The 19,675-nt window shown below is 44.4% G+C and overlaps 1 protein-coding gene across 4 annotated transcripts in view; it reads left to right on the top strand.

Annotated features, from left to right (window-relative positions):
* Positions 1-17,385, top strand: part of NAA35 (N-alpha-acetyltransferase 35, NatC auxiliary subunit) — an 83,203-nt gene extending 65,818 nt beyond the window's left edge. For all 4 annotated transcript variants that reach the window (XM_089335974.1, XM_002708297.6, XM_089335977.1 and 1 more), the window contains 9 exons: positions 2,545-2,611; positions 3,826-3,924; positions 4,418-4,596; positions 7,973-8,109; positions 8,946-9,013; positions 10,755-10,895; positions 11,286-11,408; positions 16,144-16,224; positions 16,977-17,385. In XM_089335974.1, the coding sequence (XP_089192100.1) occupies positions 2,545-2,611; positions 3,826-3,924; positions 4,418-4,596; positions 7,973-8,109; positions 8,946-9,013; positions 10,755-10,895; positions 11,286-11,408; positions 16,144-16,224; positions 16,977-17,036 (955 nt within the window). In that variant the 3' untranslated portion in view covers positions 17,037-17,385. The remainder of the gene's footprint in view (positions 1-2,544; positions 2,612-3,825; positions 3,925-4,417; positions 4,597-7,972; positions 8,110-8,945; positions 9,014-10,754; positions 10,896-11,285; positions 11,409-16,143; positions 16,225-16,976) is intronic.
* Positions 17,386-19,675: the final 2,290 nt, after the last annotated feature.

The following is a 19,675-nucleotide window of genomic DNA, read 5'->3' as shown; positions in this document are numbered from 1 at the left end:
ATTAATTAGTTTCATGAAAATGTTGTTACCAGAGGCTTGTAGGAACCTGACCCTGTGTTTCCTCTGAGAGCAGTGGACACTAATTCAGTGTCCTTAGCAGCTTTAGCACGTAACCACCGCAAACAAGGAGAATGGACATGTGTGGCAGAGTTCATTGGCAGCCTGTAGCTGTTGTTCCTGTTTGTTTTATTGATCTATTTGTTTATATTTGCTGTATTTGAAAGGCAGAGAGATCAGTCTTCGATCCCTGGCCCACTCCCCAGTGCCCATAATAGCCAGGCTGGACAGCCAGAGTCTGGGTCTCCCCCATGGCTGACGGTCACTCAAACACTTGCTGCCTCGCAGAGTGCGCATAAGCAGGATGCTGAATTGAAAGCAGGAGGGCTGGGGCTCAATCCCAGCACTCCAGTTTGGGATGCAGGAGTCCTGCGGAGCATCTGCACCGAATGCCCCTACCCTTTCCACTGTTTTGAAAACTCCGGTGTTAATCGGTAGCAGATCTGATGCTCGTTATTTTCTGTTTGGGATTTGAAACTCTGCTGGAGCTTTGTGGAGTTTTTATTTTAGGAGTTGAGTTTCATCAGAATGTTCCTGTGAGATTTGTCATTAAAGTCTCAATGCATCAATCCCAGTCTGTTCCCCTGTCACGTAGCTCTCACTTCACCGGCAGCTGTTTTCTGTAGAGCTCCTTTCAGACTAGCTTCTCTAGATGACCTCTGCGTATTCCTTATAGCATCGCCTTGTTATTGTTGGTGTATCAGGAGAAAGTCTTCCTCTTGATTTTTGAAATCAACACCTTTATTTAACCTATTGAATTTTTAAGTTTGAAAATCATTTTTTGATCCAAAAAGTCTTTTTTCTTCTTTTTAAGTGCTCTGTTAGTTTGCTTACATAATTTGCTTTGGTTAAAGATGTCATAAACTTCCAGTGCTATTTCACCGACCGCCTGTTCCAGATGTTCTGCTTTTTCTTCCTCCTGGTACTAGCTGCTCTGTTCCTGTTGAATGATCATGGCTGTTAACATTTGAGGTGCTTGTCAGATTGCTCCACTGTGGCAAACACAGTAGTAAGCTGTCAGCTCCTATCAAGGCAGCAGAAGCAAGCCTCTGCTTTTTCCCATCTTGGGTGTTAAAACAACTGATCTCCCACAACAGGGGAAAAAAATTTCCCCATCTGTTCTGTTCTTGTAGCTCCTGCAGGGCCAGAAAGACTTGCTCTGTTAATCAAGAACTGATGCTTGGGTGGGTGTTGGCACCACGGGGTAAGCCTCCTCTTGAGATGCCTACATCCCATAAGTCCAGCTACTCTGCTCCTCTCATCCAGCTTCTTGCTTAAGTGCCTAGGAGGCAGCAGATGGTGGCCCAGGTACGTGGTTCTTGGCCACCTGAGTCAGAGACCCAAATAGAGTTTTTGGCCCCTAACTTTGGCCTGGCCCAGCCCTGCCTGGCTGTTGGAGGTGTTTAGGGAGTGAACCAGCTGATGGAAGATAATCTCTGGTCTGTGTCTATCCTTCTGTCTCTGTCACTCTGCCTTTCAATTAAATAAAAATGTTAAAAAACTGTCGCTCCCCGTCTTCGTGGAGGAACGACACAGGACCCTGTGTTGTTCTTTCGTCTGCTCGGCCCTCCCCGGGTTTGCTGCTGGTTCTTCCCGGGTTGGCTACCGTCCCTTCCACCTCCGTGGAAGGGCGGTTCCCCCTAGCCACTTTCCCCACTTCCGCGGGGGAGCGGCACACCGCCGGCCGGCTCTCTCGGGGGCTGCACAGGTGTTCCTTCAGATAGATGTTCCTGGTGCATGTTGTGTGTCTCCTCCTTTATAGTCCTCTTCCACCAATCCCAACTCTGCTACCCACACGCCGAGTACGCTGCTCTCCTCCAATCAGGAGCAGGTCCTACAGTTTATTGGTTGAACTGGAGGCAGCTGCATAGAAGCTGTTTCCTCCTCTCCCAGCGCCATATTGTGGGAGAGCAGATGCATAGAATAAGTCTTAATTCCAGTAACTTAGTCTAGTCCAGAGTTGCTCCCCACAAAAAACAACAACAACAACAACAACACACAGGTGATGCTGTTACTCAGGGAGGAAGCACTGCCATGAGACCACTTGTGAGGTGAGATGATGTGGTGTCTGAGGAACAATTCAGACAGTGGTTGGAAGTGGAAATCCACCTTGGAAAATTAGAATTATGTATGGTATTTCCTTTGAATTACTTTATGCACACAATCCATGTGGACGTCATTGTAGGAAAATCCATGGTGTTGGAGTAGGGCTTTGCACTTGTCCTTTGATCTCATTGGCTGCAACTCTAGTTGTCCAAGTATATAGCTAACAGAATTAGAAATATCACACATTTATGGTGTGAACAACACAGAAATAGTGAAATATTCCTTAATTTAATACTAGCGTACTTCAACTTAGTAACGTATTTTGTTCCATTTTTGCCTTTTCTACCTTCTCTCTCTCTTGATAGCATCTATGATAATCACTGCTGCTTTTATCTAACCCAGGTAGTTTGAGTTTAATTTTGTGTGAATTTTATCTTACAGGTGCTGCCTATATAATAACCACCAGGCTAAGGACTGTATTGACTCTTTTGTTACTCACTGTGTTCGGGTAAGACCTACAGTTTGGATTGTTGTGATAGGTACTTTGTGGGCATGATTTTTTCAGTATCATTAACTGGAGCTTTTTTTTTTAAAAAAAAAAATCTAATAATTTCTTATTCACCATCACTGACTACATTAAAAATGACTATCTCCCCTGAGCCCTTGAGTCCTGGTGTTAGATACAGAGGCGGCGGCCTTGGATGGCCTTTTGTTGCAGTCATGATTACCCCAGAAATGGGAAGTTGTGGCCCCCAACAGGGGAAACAGTGGTGTTTCCTTTGAGTGTATATTTATCACATCTTTATATGCTTATCTTTGGGCTACCTTAAGATCATAATAAAAGGATTCGTTTAGATGAAATCAGGCTTGTTTCAAGTCTCATGTAATTGAGAAAATGACAAATCTTGTAGTGAATGAAATAAATGATAGTTTGTCACTTCATTATCTTTTCTCAGAGAATTCAACCAGGTGATTTGGGACCTCATCCTAGTTTTTAAATATATTTGGGAAGGCAGCATGATATGGTGAAAGAAGAATCAATAGAAGACCTGATTCCATTTTTATGGCTAATATTGTCTCATCAATCATACTACTTCACTTTTCTATAAATTTCCCACTCTTTAAAGAGTGAAGTGCTTGTCTTTATTTATAGGGGCATTACTAATAAAATAGTATGATATTTCTCAAAGTATACAAGCAGAAAACAACACTTCAAGAAGCTTGTCATTCATACTTGTTAAATCACATCAGCCTACCATCCATGTCTGTTGTTTCATTAGTGAAATGATACAAAATTTCCTGTGAAAATACAGTGGATAGAGAGCCTGAGAGTTTACAGGTGTTAGCCATGGCTCAACTGTATAATTATTAAGCATTCTGGTATGTTTAAAGTAGCACAGAGATGCCGGCCTTGAGCACTGCACTTTTGACTTAAATAAGCAGAAAGGAAACTCTCCACTAGAACATTCAGGAAGACACATGAAGGTTGAAGGAAGATGCTTTTGCCATATAAAACCAGTTTCACAGTTACTCTTTTCTAGTTAGTGATAAATTCTAGTATTGAGTTCCTGAAAAACAAATACCTACGTAAAAATGTATTCATAGGCATAATTCTTACATACACAGTGTTTTCCCTCTGAACTGGGTTTTGAGAATTTGGAATTTTAAGTTTTTTTATCAGAAAATATCATATTGAGGGTTAACATTTTATCTGTTTTATAGCCGTTCTGTAGTCTTATTCAGATCCACGGACATAACAGGGCTCGGCAGAGAGATAAGCTGGGTCATATTCTTGAGGAGTTTGCTACCTTACAGGATGAGGTGAGAACCAAGTTCCTTTCCCTTCTCAAATCATTCATTCACTTTGTCTAGATTTTTTAAAGCAATTTTGAGAAGTACTTTAACTGGTTGACTTTTCAATATGATGAGTTTCTTCTCACATAAAATATAATAGTTATGTGTAACACAGGAAGTTTACAAAAGAGCTAAATAATTTGAACTGATGAATGTCTTAAGCTACATTTTTTGTAATCAGGACAAATGAAAACTATGTATAGAACTGTAATTTTATACCCAAGTTCACATTGTAATAAGAAGGTCATATCTATTGATAATGTAAGTAAAAGCCTGAAGTCAGTTAGCTTCAGGAATGTTTAGGTGAATACTAACCATTGTGAAATCAGAACTTGGACGTAGACCTAACCACAAATGCATTTAAAAGTATAAACGTCTTTGGGTGGCAAAATTTAAATTTTCTGTTCATATGCTATTTTCAACTCTTTTTAAAGTTTATTGATGCCATTTGATTTGACAGGCGGAGAAGGTGGACGCTGCGCTTCACACCATGCTGTTGAAACAGGAGCCCCAGAGGCAACACTTGGCCTGTTTAGGGACCTGGGTCCTCTACCATAATCTTCGAATTATGATACAGTATCTTCTAAGCGGCTTTGAATTGGAGCTCTACAGCATGCACGAGTACTACTACATATATTGGTGAGACAGTAGTTAGAGTGAGAATTCGTAGTCCCTGAAGCACATTAGAGCTTGACAAACACATAGAATTCAGAGTGTAACTTTTTTTTTGAGAGGTGAGGCAGAGAGAGAGAGAGGTCTTCCATCCCATGGTTTACTCCCCAGTTGGCTGCAATGGCCAGAGCTGCGCCAATCCAAAGCCAGGAGCCAGGAGCTTCTTCCAGGTACCCCACATGGGCGCAGGGGCCCAAGGACTTGGGCTGTATGTACTGCTTTCCTAGGCCATAGCAGAGAGCTGGACAGGAGGTGGAACAGCCAGGTCTCGAACTGGTGCCCATATGGGATGCTGGCGCTTCAGGCCAGGGCGTTAACCCACTGTGCTACAGCGCCGGCCCCTGTTGAACGTATTTTAAGTTTAGCTGTGGGGCACTTGGAAAAATAATGAAAATTGGAGCTAAATCTTCCCAAACATCTTTTAAGTGCTATAGCATTGTATGAATATATTTTTACAACCATTTGACTATTTATGTAAATAAAAGTGATTCCAAACTAAATGGGTTAATTAAAGATCTTCTATTTGCACTTACGGAGAAAAATGAATACATTTTTGTCATAACTTCAGTGGCGCTAGGTACTGGTTGAGAATGAACTTGATGGAGTTAAAATGCAAATGAAGATCAGCTCTTCTGAGAAAAAATCCTAGCTAAGATGATCCCTGAGGGCTTAACTATTTCAGACAAAAGGACCTTCTCAGAGGATATTTGAGAATATTTATACACAGAAAAGCTGTCATAAAAAGAGAATAAGAATATTCAAAATTTAAGAAGTCATATTGAGTCTTTTGTTAGTGTAGAATGGAGATAATTTTAAATAAATGTGACCTGTGTTGCCCATCACAAACACATGAACTTATTAGTCCATTAGACTTTAATGGAATTAGTCTTTTGAACTCATTTTAAAATTTATTTAATTTAGTAATGAAGATATTGTATATTTTCTGGAGTCACTGCTCTGAGGAAGGAAAGTAATTCTCTTCCATGCTGTTGACATAGTTTTGTTATCATGAGCACTGAAAGCTCTTAACAGATGATGAAATTGTTAGTTTTGAACCGCTCTTTGGTTTCGATATTACAGAGTGAGTTTATGCATTTTCCTAGAAAAATTGTTTTGTTATTCCTGTGATCACTGAAGCATGTGGACTCTTTGAAAATGAACAGTAGAAACAGCAACCCTTTTTTGTTTTTTAAAAAATTATTTGAGAGAGGAACAGATAAAAACTCCTGTCTGCCAGTTCACTCTCCAAATACCCACAGCGACCGAAGCTAGGAGCTGAGAACTCAGTTGAGGTCTCCCAACGGGGTGGCAGGGACCTAATGACTTGTCCACCCGTGTCACCAGGGTGTGCATGAGGAAGAAGCTCGCATCAGACGCAGAGCCAGGACTCAAAACCAGGCACTCCAGCGTGGGATGCAGTCATCCCAACCATTGTTGGAACCCCTTGACCAAAGGATCACCCCAGAAACAGTGCCTCTTGAACTTTAATGTGTATCAGGCTGGCGCTGTGGCTCAATAGGCTAATCCTCTGCCTGCGGCGCTGGCACCCCGGGTTCTAGTCCTGGTCGGGGTGCCAGATTCTGTCCCGGTTGCTCCTCTTCCAGTCCAGCTCTCTGCTGTGGCCCAGGAAGGCAGTGGAGGATGGCCCAGTCCTTGGGCCCTGCACCCGCATGGGAGACCAGGAGAAGCTCCTGGCTTCAGATCAGCACAGCATGCCAGCCGCAATGTGCCAGCCATAGCGGCCACTTGGGGCGTGAACCAATGGAAAAAGGAAGACCTTTCTCTCTGTCTCTCTCACTCTCTAACTCTGCCTGTCAAAAAAAAAAAAAAAGAAAAAAAAAGAAAACTTTAATGTGTATCATAATCATTCAGAAAGCAGATTAATACACAAATTGCAGGGCTCATTTCCTAGCCTGGTTTATAAGTTCTAGGGTAAGACTCAGTTGTTTGCATTTCTAACTAGTTCTTAGATTGTTGGCCTAGTAATGGTAACTTAAGAAAGAAGGACTGGGTGTAGAGCTGGGTGTTTGGCATAGTGGTTAAGATGCCCGCATCCCGTACTGGAATGCCTGCCTTCAAGCCCCATCATCGCTCTCGAGCCACCTTCCTGCTGATGCACACCTTGGGAGCCAGCAGGGGAGGCTCAAGTAGTTAGGTCTCTGCCACCCGCACTGAGTTCTGGGCTCCTGGTTTTGGCTTGGCTCAGCCCCAGGTATTCTGCACCAGGGGATAGAAGATCTCTGTCCATCTTTGTCTTTTCTGTCTTCAAAAAATGAATTTTCTTTCAAAAGAACTACTAATAGAGAACATCAGCACTCTGACTTTCCTTATGTATGTTATGTGTGTTAATTTTTATAAAGCACTTAATGAAAGCTCATTGAGTACCTATTTGAAAGGAAAGGCTTGAATCCTGTCAGCTACCCTTGTCTCATCTGTCCCTGGATTAGATAATCAGAAGGTAGAGGCACCTTTAATCCTTTATAGAAACTCTTTGTTGAGATAAGGTATAGTTTACAGACCCTCAAATTTTATAGTATGATAAGGAGAAAATCATTTGTATCTGGTAATACTTTTTTTTAATAGCTTGATTTATTTTACTTATTTGAAAGGCAGAGTGGGAGTGTGAGGGATCAATCTTCAGTCTTCAGGTTCGTTCCCCAAAAGGCCTCCACCACTGGGACTGGACCAGACCAAAGCCAGGCACCTGGAACTGTCCAGGGACCCCACATGTGTAGCAGGGACCAAATATTTGGACTGCCTTTTGCTGCCTCCCAGGCACATTAGCAGGGAGCTGGATCAGAAGCAGAGCAGGCAGGACTTGAACTCTGGGATGTAAAGTTTATATATTCTAGATTTGAACTACTTTTCCAGCTAAGAAGAATGTTATACTTGTTAGCTTAAACTTCTAGAACAGTTAACATCTGGTTCAAGATTCCTTTTCACATTGCATTTGTCAGGTAAACCCAAGTAAATTACAATCCTGAGTGCTTTAGATTTTTAAGAGTGGTTTTTGAATATTACCAATAGCCTTATCTTTTTCTGTGTTTATTTTCTTGAGTGATTAGGAGGCAAAGGAGATATTTACTTAATAGGCAGGTGAAATGTGTCCTGACACAGTAAAAACAGTTTAACAGCTGTTCTTTTTGATTATTTATATAAATTACCAAGAACTCTTTTGAGAAGTTATAAAATATAAAAAGAATATCATAAGTTCTAATGTATTGTCTAATTGGATAACGTTTTTTAAAACTTAGGGCATTTTAAAACGTCTGCTATTACTAACAGATACATTGATAAAGCTATCCCATTGGACATCTACCATTAACACTTTGTATCCTTTAAGGTATCTCTCTGAATTCCTCTATGCATGGTTGATGTCAACCTTGAGTCGCGCGGATGGCTCTCAGATGGCAGAGGAGAGAATAATGGAAGAGCAGCAGAAAGGTCGTAGCAGTAAGAAAACAAAGAAAAAAAAGAAAGGTGCTGTGGATTATTTTAAAACTTTAGCGATTAAGAACATTGGCGTATGCTTTAATTTCCACAAAGAACTCGATGGCGAGCTACTTGTAAATTGTGATGGGTGAATAAGTCATTGTATTTTAGTTCCCAGCTGTCACCTCTAAAAGACATCATAAGGCAGGGACTCAGTCCCAGTACTGTGATACAAGCCCTTTGGGTTCCTTTCCCTGCTTTTCTCTCCTCCTCGCCATTCCGTGTATCCGTGGGTGTTAGATCAAGCAGCAGCAGCCGCATGGAGTATACCAGCAGATAGCTAAGGACAAGACATCGGGCCCTTGATCTTTCCACGGAGCCTGACAGTGAGTGCACAGGGAGGCTGCTCTGGAGCTGTGCTGTCATAGCAAGGGGAGCCAAGCAGCTAGAGGCAGCAGCTGAGCACCAGCGGGGAGGAGAAGTGTCTCGGAGGGATTGCCCCACTCACCACTGGGGAGGGGAGGTGCGTCTGTAAGGAACAGGACTTTGTGTTTCCTGAGCAGTTGAGCGCTTCAGCTCGGTCATTAAATCAGTCTATTCATGTGTTTCCTGTATACAGTTTAGATCTCTGTGTAATGAATTCAGAAAACCTAAAATTACTTCATACTAGAATGTTATGGTATTAGCTATTTGGAAAGCATGATTGTTTTAAGTTTTCAGTTGTATTTTATTATTTGTAGCTTTTGGCTGAAAATGTAGCCTATGCAAGCAAACAAATTTTCATTTAGTAAACAAACTGTAATATTATTTGATTAGATTCTCTCTAGCAGTGGTACAAGAGGAAGAGGGGAAGACGTCTGGGTGATTTCTCTTTCTAATTACAGTGCGCCCATTGAGCCGCGAGATCACAATGAGCCAGGCCTATCAGAACATGTGTGCTGGAATGTTCAAAGTGAGTTGTTGAATGTGACTCCCTTTTAGCCATATGGTATATTGTTTCTTTATAGCTATTTTAAGTAAACATTTTTCTGGGATTCTTTCTAGGTTCAAATTTCACTTTTGTTTTACTTCCCAGCTGCGTGAAGATTACCCTTCCTCAATACTAGTTTTTCCATGAATTTGCTGGACAAACATTTGAACCCCTGCTGTGTCTCAGGTGCCTTCTGAGAATATTGTAGGTGCCAGTTCTGATCAGATGTGCCCCTTGTCCCCAATGCCTCGCTACAACGGAGGCCAGCTGACATCCTATTGATACAAGCAGTAGCAAAAGGAAGAGACTGCTTCTGATTGATGGGCAGGAAAGGTTTCCTCAAAGAGAGAGGCTTGAGTTTTTCTAGAAGTATATTAGGAATGGGGTAGTCTTCACATTGAACAGCTTTAGCAAAAACAGGCATTTTCCTGGGATAATGAGAACTACTAATTCTTTGTCACTTAACAATTTAAGAATTTATTTAAGCAGCATATTAAAATATGTAAAAGAACATGGACTTCTGTGTGGAAAACAGACCTAGATGCTTATGGCCGTTCTATTTTTATTTAAAAATATTTTATTTGGAGACTGGTATTGTGGCATACTGGGCTTAAGCCTCCATTTGCGGTGCCAGCATCCCATATGGACGCTGGTTCAAGGCCTGGCTGGCCCTACCTAGAAACGATTCATTTTCCAGTGAAATGCTGGATACCACCACCTCCTACTAATGCCAAGTCCACATCTGATCCAAGGGTTCTTGGAAAAAACCTCTAATAAATCAGCCATTCCACAGAGAGAGGTGCGTGCATCACAAGGGGCCAGGCCCTCCGAGGTAATGAAAGACCACAAGTCTGATGCACTTAGAAGACACAGCTAATGAAGCTGCTGCTGTGGTGTGGCAGATAAAGCCTCCGCCTGCGGTGCCAGCATCCCACATGGGTGCCGGTTCTAGTCCCACTTGCTCCACTTCCCATCCAGCTCTCTGCAATGGTCTGGGAAAGCAGTGGAGGATGGCACCCACATGGGAGACCTGGACGAAGCTCCTGGCTCTTGGCTTCAGATCAGCCCAGCTCTGGCTGTTGAGGCCATTCGGGGAGTGAACCAGCGGATGGAAGACCTTTCTCTCTCTAACTCTACCTCTCAAATAAATAAAATCTTTTTAAAAAATATTTTGTTTTAAAGGTTTCAGTGCTATTGTAAAAGCATGAGGCATGGAAGAGTAATGTGCATGTAATTTCACTGAGAAGAGTAATTCATTGAACATTGGAACTTCGAAACTTTCTATAAAAAATGGTACATAAAATGAATACTAAAAAGCCAGTTTTTCTCTTCCTGATTGCTGAGCTGTGAATTGTTCTTTATAAATTTTACTTATTATTTGAAAGAGGCAGAGAGATCTTTCATCTGTTGATTTACTTGCCAAATGCCCACCAACAGCTGAGGTTTGGCCCGGCTAAGCCAGGAGCTCAGAGCTCCATCTGTTGAGTCTCCCATGGAAGGGGCAGGGACCCAAGTAGTTGAGCCTTGACCTGCTGCTGCCCAGGGTGTGCACAAGCAAGAAGCTGGAGTCAGAAGTGGAGCTGATCACACACCGGTGGAAGGCAGGTGTCCAACACCGTCTTAGTACTCTCCTCGAGTTGTTCTAACCATGTATAAAAGCTGTATAAATGACCACTTCCTCACATTGACGTCATCTTTCTTCTCATTTCCTTTTTTCCTTCAGACCATGGTAGCATTTGACATGGATGGCAAAGTACGCAAACCTAAGTTCGAGCTTGATAGTGAACAAGTTCGGTACGAGCACAGGTTTGCTCCATTCAACAGTGTGATGACGCCGCCACCAGTGCACTACCTGCAGTTCAAGGTGAGCCTGCTTAGTGATGATTGTAAAATCTTGAGTCTTAGGCCTTAGAGACCTACTGTTCATACTAGCAGTTTTGTGAAAAAAAAAAAATCAAATTAGGCTTCTTGGGCTAGTGGGTTAGGTGATAAAAACAGCAGCTTTAAATATTGTGAAAATTCTTTGACTTTGTTGGGTGTACTCATCCCATTGACACTTGCTCAAGTTACCAGAATAGTAAGTAGTACATGAGGACAAGAATTCACTATTACATGTGAAAAAATAGGAAGATGTGCCAAGTGCTCCACTGTATAAGAATGGATAATCATTGCAGAATTCTATAATAATTGAAAAATTATTTTAAGAGTCTTTTCTATTAAGTATGTCTTAAATAATAATTGCCCTTCTTTTTAGGAAATGTCTGACCTCAACAAATATAGCCCTCCTCCTCAGTCTCCTGAGCTGTATGTGGCAGCTAGTAAGCACTTTCAGCAGGCAAAAATGATATTGGAAAATATCCCAAACCCGGACCATGAGGTGAGACTGGACTCACAGGGAAAACTTGGCAGTAAATGCTTACTTTACTACTGAATTAAAAGTTAGAAAGACAAATGAAGTTTGTAGTATCAACAAACTCAGCTTGTCATGTCGCTCCCAGTGATTTCGAATCACTTTGCCAATGTAACCTTGTGAGAATAAAAGTATTTTAGCAACAAGGTAATACAAACACCTGGTTTGGGTAAATTGAGAAATCAGTGCAAAGAGATTATGTCTCAGAACCATAAAGTAAGCATAAGGGATAGAAATGAGATTGATCCCTAGCTCAAACTTGTCAACATTTAAATTGTTGCTGTAATCTCTAGTTCACTATATTAAAACATAATTATTATGTCTTTTTTTTTTTAAGGATTTATTTATTTGAATGGCAGAGTTACAGAAAGGCAGAGAGAGAGAGAGAGAGACAGCAATGAAATTAAATAAAATAATAAGTTTCAGGCTTTTGCTATTGTAATAATTTGCTGTATCCCTAACTTTATTGAAACCATCTATTTGGTAAATAATTGTTCCGTATAGTGTGAATACGCCATTTTGAAAAGTGTATCTTGGCACAGCTTCCACAGATGGGTAGTAGTATGACAACAGCTATCAAAAATCACAGATAGTAGCCGGCGCCGCGGCTCACTAGGCTAATCCTCCGCCTAGCGGCGCCGGCACACCGGGTTCTAGTCCCGGTCGGGGCGCCGGATTCTGTCCTGGTTGCCCCTCTTCCAGGCCAGCCCTCTGCTGTGGCCAGGGAGTGCAGTGGAGGATGGCCCAGGTGCTTGGGCCCTGCACCCCATGGGAGACCAGGAAAAGCACCTGGCTCCTGGCTCCTGCCATCGGATCAGCGCGGTGCGCCGGCCGCAGCGCGCCGGCCGCGGCGGCCATTGGAGGGTGAACCAACGGCAAAAGGAAGACCTTTCTCTCTGTCTCTCTCTCTCACTGTCCACTCTGCCTGTCAAAAAAAAAAAAAAAAAAAAAATCACAGATAGTAGGGCGGCCATTCAGTGGTGGTGCTCACTGGTCACGACACCAGTCGGGGTGCTGCCATCTTGTATCGGAGTTCCAAGTCCTGGGTCTTCTGCAGACTCCAGCTTCCTGTCTGTGCACGCTGTGGGAAGCAGCAGGTGATGGCTCAAATACCTGGGTCCATGCCACCCACGTGGGAGACCTGATTTGAGTTCCAAGCTGCTGGTTTTGCCCTGGTCCACTGTAAGCTATTGCAGGCATTTGGGATTCACTGAACCAGCAAATGGAAGATGTGTGTCTCTCTGCCTTTGTTCAAAGAAAAAAAAAAGGCACTGATGCTTAGACCTATAGATACACACATACAGGAGGTGAGAGAAGTGATTAACACGTGAGAAAGTGTTTTGCAGCAGGATTTCTGATAGCGAAAATGAGGAAGAAACTTATTTCTGATAGCGAAAATGAGGAAGAAACTTCAGTGTTCATCAGCAGTGGAATGCTGTGTGTCATTAAAAGGACAAGGAAGATCTTATATACTGTGGCAGGATGTTCTTCAGGATGGAAAAGTGTAAAAAGATCTCTGTAAAGTTAGATGAAAATGAGTAACAGTGTTTGCTTCCTGGGAGGGGACTCCCTCTTAAGATTATAACATCTAGGCTGGCGCCAAGGCTCATTAGGCTAATCCTCCACCTGCGGCGCTGGCACACTGGGTTCTAGTCCCAGTCAGGGTGCCGGATTCTGTCCCGGTTGCCCCTTTTCCAGGCCAGCTCTCTGCTGTGGCCCAGGAGTGCAGTGGAGGATGGCCCAAGTGCTTGGGCCCTGCACCCGCATGGGAGACCAGGAGAAGCACCTGGCTCCTGGCTTTGGATCAGCACAGTGCACCGGCCGTGGCAGCCATTGTGGGGTGAACCAATGGCAAAGGAAGACTTTTCTCTCTGTCTCTCTCTATCCACTCTGCCTGTCCAAAAAAAAAAAAAAAGGGGGGGGGGGGATATAAAATCTGAAGACCCTATAATAGATGGCATATTTTATTTAATGGAAAATTCATTTATTTATTAACAAAGATTGAGTGCCCACTGTGTCTCCAGCGCAAAATAAACACACTGAAATCCCAGCCCTCTTGGGAGCAAGGGGAGATGATGGCTTACAAACAGTAGAAAAATAAATATGTACTATTTAAAAGGCCAGAGTTCTGTGAAGACAAAGTCTGGCTGAGCATGGGGACTCACGGGGACTCTAATGCCGCAGGAGGTAAGGGGTTGAGAGAGAGGCAGCCTTTGAGCAGATCCTACAATGGCGAGGCGGCGAGCCAGGTGGCTGCCCACAGATGGGGCCTCCTGGGCTCAGGAGTCCACATGCAGGGAGGTGCTGGGCAGATCGGGACTGGTGTCACTGCAGCGGAGCAAACAAGGGCATAAGCTGTTTGGAGAGGATTTTTTAAATTTAAAAATATTTGAAAGGCAGAGTTACAGAGAGGGAGAGGCAGAGGGTGGGGATGGGGTTCCTATCCACTGCTTCACCCCCCAGATGGCTGCAACGGCGAGGGCTGGGCCAGGCCGGAGCCAGGAGCTTCTTCCAGGTCTCCCATGTAGGTGCAGAGACCCAAGTACTTGGTCTCTCTCCCGCTGCTTTCCCAGGCACATTAGCGGAGAGCTGGATCAGAGGTGGAGCAGCCAGGATTCTATCCACCACCCATATGGGATGCCAGCATTGTAGGTGGCAGTTTAACCCACCGTGCCACTGCGCCAGCCCCCTAAACAGCATTTTAATCACTGCATAAAACAGCCATCCTTGGAGAGTTTTGAGCCAGAGGATTTTGCAGATGTGATTTCTGTTTGCAAGGATCACTCTGGCACCATGCTGTCCTGGGGCAGGGAGAAGGCCAAAGTGACCCGGGGAGGAGTGGTGGGGACAGTGGGAGCAATCAGAAGTGACTGCATTCTCCATGCATTGTAAGGTCAGATCATCTGGGTTGACTGAGAGATGAAACGTGGGATGTGAGAGAAAAGGAAGGGTTGAGGATGACTTCCTGATTTTTGTCTTGAACAACTGGGTGGATTCATTAGTGGAGAGGGACAGGCGGCTGGGCAGGCAGGAGCTCAGGTTCGGATGTGTTCCATTTGAGGAGCCTGTTACACGTCCAGCTGGAACTGTCCTAGACAGGTATCTGCTTTGGAGCCAGGTCAGTCAGTCCTGCACTTGTGGTACCTGTTTCCAGGAAGAGTTCAGTAAGGCAGTAGCCGAAACTTTTCCTTCTAATTGAGTCAGTCTGTAAGAGAAATTCAGTGTTCTGTTTTATTGTGTGATTCCTGTGTTCAGAGTGTTTTGAACAAGTGGCCCTCTGAAATAGTTCACAGTGGGGCCGGTGCTGTGCTACAGTGGGTAAAGCCGCTGCCCATGATGCAGGCATCCCTGTAGGCATTGGTTTGAAACCCAACTGCTTCACTTCTAATCCAGCTCCCTACTAATGTGTCTAGGAAAGCAACAGAAGATGGCCCAAGTGCTTGGGCCCCTGCACCCACGTGGGAGACCCAGAAGAAGCTCCTGACTTCAGTCTGGCCCAGCCCTGGTCCTTGCAGCCATTTGGGAAGTGAACCAGCAGATGGAAGATATCTGTCTCTCTCTTCCCCCCTTCGCTCTCTGTAACTCTGCCTTTCAAAGGAAAAATAAATACTTAACACCCATAGAATACTTAGTACCTGCCAGGCATAGTTCCATTCCCTGAGTGTATTCTAACTTGCCTGATCCTCCCGCATTGCCTTTACAGGCTAGGGAGACTTGTCATCTCTGTTGTCAAGATGAGTATGAGAAAAAGGCTGGAGAACCAGCCCCAAGTTTCATAGCTAGGCCGTCGCCTAACTCCAGCATCCAGGCTTCAAACACTGTCCAGGGCTTCCTTTGCAGGGCTTTGCTACTGAATGTTCTTTGTCTTCGTGAACACAAGATGAAATGGCCCTGTTAGGATTTCAGAGTTAATTAAAATGGAGTTCTATGTTATTAAGGGATGTATGATATGTGGTCTGTAATTTTAAATTGCCTTTATTTAATAAAAATATCAATATTCTCATATGCAAAGTTCCTATTTGTAACTATAGTATAAAAAATTCCATTATGAATTTTTTTGAAGATTTATTTATTTGAAAGAATTAGAGAAGTAGAGATGGGGGAGGGCACAGTCTTCCATCTGCTGGGTCACTCCCCAAATGGCCACAACAGCTGGAGCTGAGCCCATCCAGAGCCAGGAGCTTCTTCCAGGTCCTCCCATGTGGGTGCAGGGGCCCAAGTACTTGGGCCATCTTCCACTGCTCTCTCAGCCATCAGCAGAGAGCTGGATTGGAAGTGGAGCAGCCAGGACTTGAATTGGAGCCCCTGTGGGATGCCGGTGCTGCAGGCCGGGGCTTTAACCCGCTGTACCAAAGCACTGGCTCCAATTATGAACTTTTTAAAAATGGTTTATTTACTTACTTGAAAGGCAGAGTTAGGAAGAGCTTCCATCTGCTGGTTCACTCTCCAAATGGCTGAGCCTATCCGAAGCCAGGAGCCAAGAGCTTCTTCCAGGTCTCCCACGTGATGGCAGGGGCCGAAGTCCTTGGGCCATCCTCTGATTTGCCAGGCCATAGCAGTTAGCTGGCTTTGAAGTTGAGACTTTTAACAGCTGCCCATATGGGATGCTGACATTGCAGGTTGCAGCTTAACTTGCTACACCACAACACTGGCCCCTCAATTATAAATCTTATGTTTTGATAACTTAATAATGTTGTTTTAGGTCAACAGAATTTTAAAGGTTGCCAAACCCAACTTTGTGGTTATGAAGTTATTGGCAGGAGGACACAAGAAAGAATCTAAGGTAAGAATGCTGTTGGAAAAACAAGTGGTCGTAAATTATTAGACCATTTTTTTCAGTAAGATACATAAATATTACAGAAGTTAACCCACTGCATAAAAATCATCTAAAACGTTCAGTAAATCTCCTCCGTGCCACCCTCCCCCTGCTGTGTAAATTAGTGCATAAACTGGGATGAAACCAATGTGAGGCAAATGTATGGGAGAGGTATGGAATATTTAAAAGGCACCTACCTGTGGGAAAGTGAGTGACTTAAAGACTTCTCTTTAATGGCTCACAGGATAGGGGAGTGTGTGCGCTCTCCCTAGTGCTCCTGGGTCAGCGTGCTCATGTCACAGGCCAGCCACCAAGGACGTCTTAGCAGCTTTGCCCACTCCGTGCACTCGGCTCCCTCATTATTTCCCTGGTGTCTTGTCTCCCGTCCCTGTCCTGCTTCCTGCCTAGTGCTGTTAGTGACCCTGTAGTGAGAGCGTGTGCTGGCCCTCAGCGGAGTCCTGTCCTCTAGTTCAAGCCCATTTGCCCTTTCTTAACTCTGCTTAGCAAATGGCTGCTCAGCCTGGTTTCTCATTATCACCATAACTGAGAACTAAGTTACTCATTTCCCCTCTGCCTTTATCCCTCGCTTAGTTTGGTCATTAAGCCTATTTTTATCCATTTTGTGCTGCCATGTTTCTGAGAACTAGGAAACTCTAAAATTGAGTCTTTACCATCTGAATTTCTGTAGGCATATGACTAGTATCTGGGTTTCTTTACAGATTCCTCCTGAATTTGATTTCTCGGCTCACAAATACTTTCCTGTTGTGAAACTTGTCTGAGATACTGAAGAGGTACCCGTGGAGGCGTAGGGTCTACTTTCAGATTCCACTCTGAGAGCATCTGTCCGTGTGTCTTACCACGTAATGTGACGTGAAATGGGTTTCTTGGCTAACTGCCCACCTTAAGGAATACTTTCAGTTGGACAGCCTTATATGACGTGAATGAAAACTGCTGCTTTAAAGTGGTTTATTATGTTCCATGGATGAAACTGGTCTTAATGCATTGATGAACGTTATATGGTTTTATTACAGATTTAACCATAAATCATTTTTTATGAATGAATGAGTGAAAATAGTGTTTGTAAAGGTTAATAAATTTGACAAAAAATGCACTACTAGAGATGAAAAACAGTAGCACTTTGTTGAGACACATAGTAAGGACTTTATTGTTCAATACTAGAACACTTCAAAAACCAAGTTTCCCGTGAGGGGGTTTATGAGACACTTGTGTGAGATTGTGGCAGAATACAGGGGTTTTGGGGAGACCTAGAAATGCAGGAGGGAGAATACATTGTGACTTTGTGTCCCAACACCATAAACTATGGGAATACAGCTGTGTGAAACATCTGCAACCGGCACTTCTGGCACATTGCTGGTGACGTTATTCCAACACAAGGAAGAGAATTAGATCTAGGGCTAAATGTGTCATACTCCTTCTTGTAATTTACTCATTTTCCCCTCTACCTTTATCCCTCGCTTAGTTTGGTCATTAAGCCTATTTTTATCCATTTTGTGCTGCCATGTTTCTGAGAACTAGGAAACTCTAAAATCGAGTCTCTACCACCTGAAAATGAAGGTCTGTTCGCCATCCTCTGGCTTTGAGAAGTGGACATCAGTCCCTGTGTCCATTTCAGTGTCCAGTGCTGGGGCCCGCCCTTCCTTTGCTAGCCATTCCTACTCCTGTCCCTGAGTTGGTGTTTGCTGTGGTGGTGGGGAAACCTCGGCAGGTGGGCGAGACCTGTCTTCTGTACAGGGTGACAGTGTTAGCAGAGTAAGCTGTACCGGGACTCACGTTAGTGCTGTAATGTTAGATGAATGTGGTGCTGCTTGCTTATTTGAACAGTAAGTGAATCCAGGTTTGGATGTGAGAATTTTCAGCCGATCTCTGAGGCATCTGTGGGATGTCCTGGTGAAGACGGCAGCAGTCTGATCTGAGGGAGTTGCAAGGTGCTGTCTGGGTGGAGAGATGTCAGAACATTGGCCTTGCAGTTGATCAGGAAGTACAGGTAGCTTGGGCAGATGTGGGATGGCCACGTTGCAGAAGCGAACTGGCAGTGAGGAGGCTGCCCGGAGAAGACGGGACAGCCTGCAGAAAGCCAGTCCTCAAGCAGGTCATGCTGGAAGACTCCTGGCCAGGACGAGGAGTTCCCTAGATGTTGGTCAGCGAGCTGGGAGACAGCTGCTTCCCCGTCCCTCTGCGTGCTGGGGGAGGCCTCCCTGCAGGCTCTATTACAACAGTGTGGGGGCCCTGTCCTACGGGCGGTCAGGAAGGACCTCTGCCCTTGGATTTGCTGGGTAAAGGTCGCTGGCAACAACAGGCAGCTCTTCAGGAGCGGGCAGGAGCTGGAGTCGGCTGTGGAGCAGAGTGCAGTGCAGCCCTGGGGACCGACCCGCTGTGATCTGGGAGGAGCTGGCAGGATCTGAGGGCTGTCAGATGTGAGCCTGCTGACATGGTGCCCTCAGGAACCGGCACTGTGCTCTGGGTCACGACCTCCCCTCCCCCAGAACACCCTGTTGTTCCCTTCTGCCTCTCCCACCTCTGCAGCAGCACTGCCTGCCACACCTGCTGCTGTTCTTTCTTCAAGCTAGTTTGCCCTCAATCTTGCCACGTCAGCTGCAATGTCTCGTCTCCAGGGAGGCCCCTCCCTCTGCTGGTAGAAGTACATAAGGTCATAAGGCCCCCACCCACCACCTCACAGTGGCTCAGCTTGGTTTTCAGCCTCATATGTTTCGAAAGCCACGTGCATCCATGTGTCAAGTTGTAGATCTGCGTCAAAGCCAAGTGACTTCCCTTGCACTGCTGGGCAGCAACGGGGAACTGCAGCTCTCAGCCCAATCCCAGGAACATGCATGGAGGTGAAGTATGTTGCAGTACCTTCCACTTCTGTATTTACACTTAGAATTGAAATGGTTAATTGCTTTTATCTTCAACTCTAGAACAAACCTGAGCAAAGAGGCTTCATCTTGCTAGGACTTGATACTGGGTGGAGTGGAATCAGTAACTGCTGTCCACTCACTTCAGGGCACATGGATCCTCTAAGGGGTAAGAAATCCTAAAAGCAGTGAGTTGTGCCAAGGGAAGACCAAAGAGAAACAGAACAAGACCCTTAGCATCTTGAGACCTACAAAAGGAAACACTTGATGAGAAGGCAATGCTGGGAATGGACAGGAACGTGGAGGTAGTGGGAATCAGTTGGTCTGGGATCTGCAGTTACCAACCTAAACACAAGTGAGTGGTTCACCTGCCTCAAAATGCGGAGGTGGGGGCACAGCACTTGTTGCTTTGGTTATTAGGGACTGTAAAATTTAGGGTGACTCAACATTTTTGGTGCCTCACACCTGCCAGAGACATTGGCCAATTTTGCTTTTGAAGAGATGAAAGTATAACAAGCTATGTTTGCACTAAAAGGTTTTTACTG

Source organism: Oryctolagus cuniculus, chromosome 1, assembly GCF_051225735.1.
Source record: "Oryctolagus cuniculus isolate XC-2025 breed Fujian yellow rabbit chromosome 1, ASM5122573v1, whole genome shotgun sequence".
Taxonomy (NCBI): domain Eukaryota; kingdom Metazoa; phylum Chordata; class Mammalia; order Lagomorpha; family Leporidae; genus Oryctolagus; species Oryctolagus cuniculus.
The sequence above is the reverse complement of the archived record's forward strand: the minus strand, read 5'-3'. Positions and strand labels throughout refer to the sequence as shown.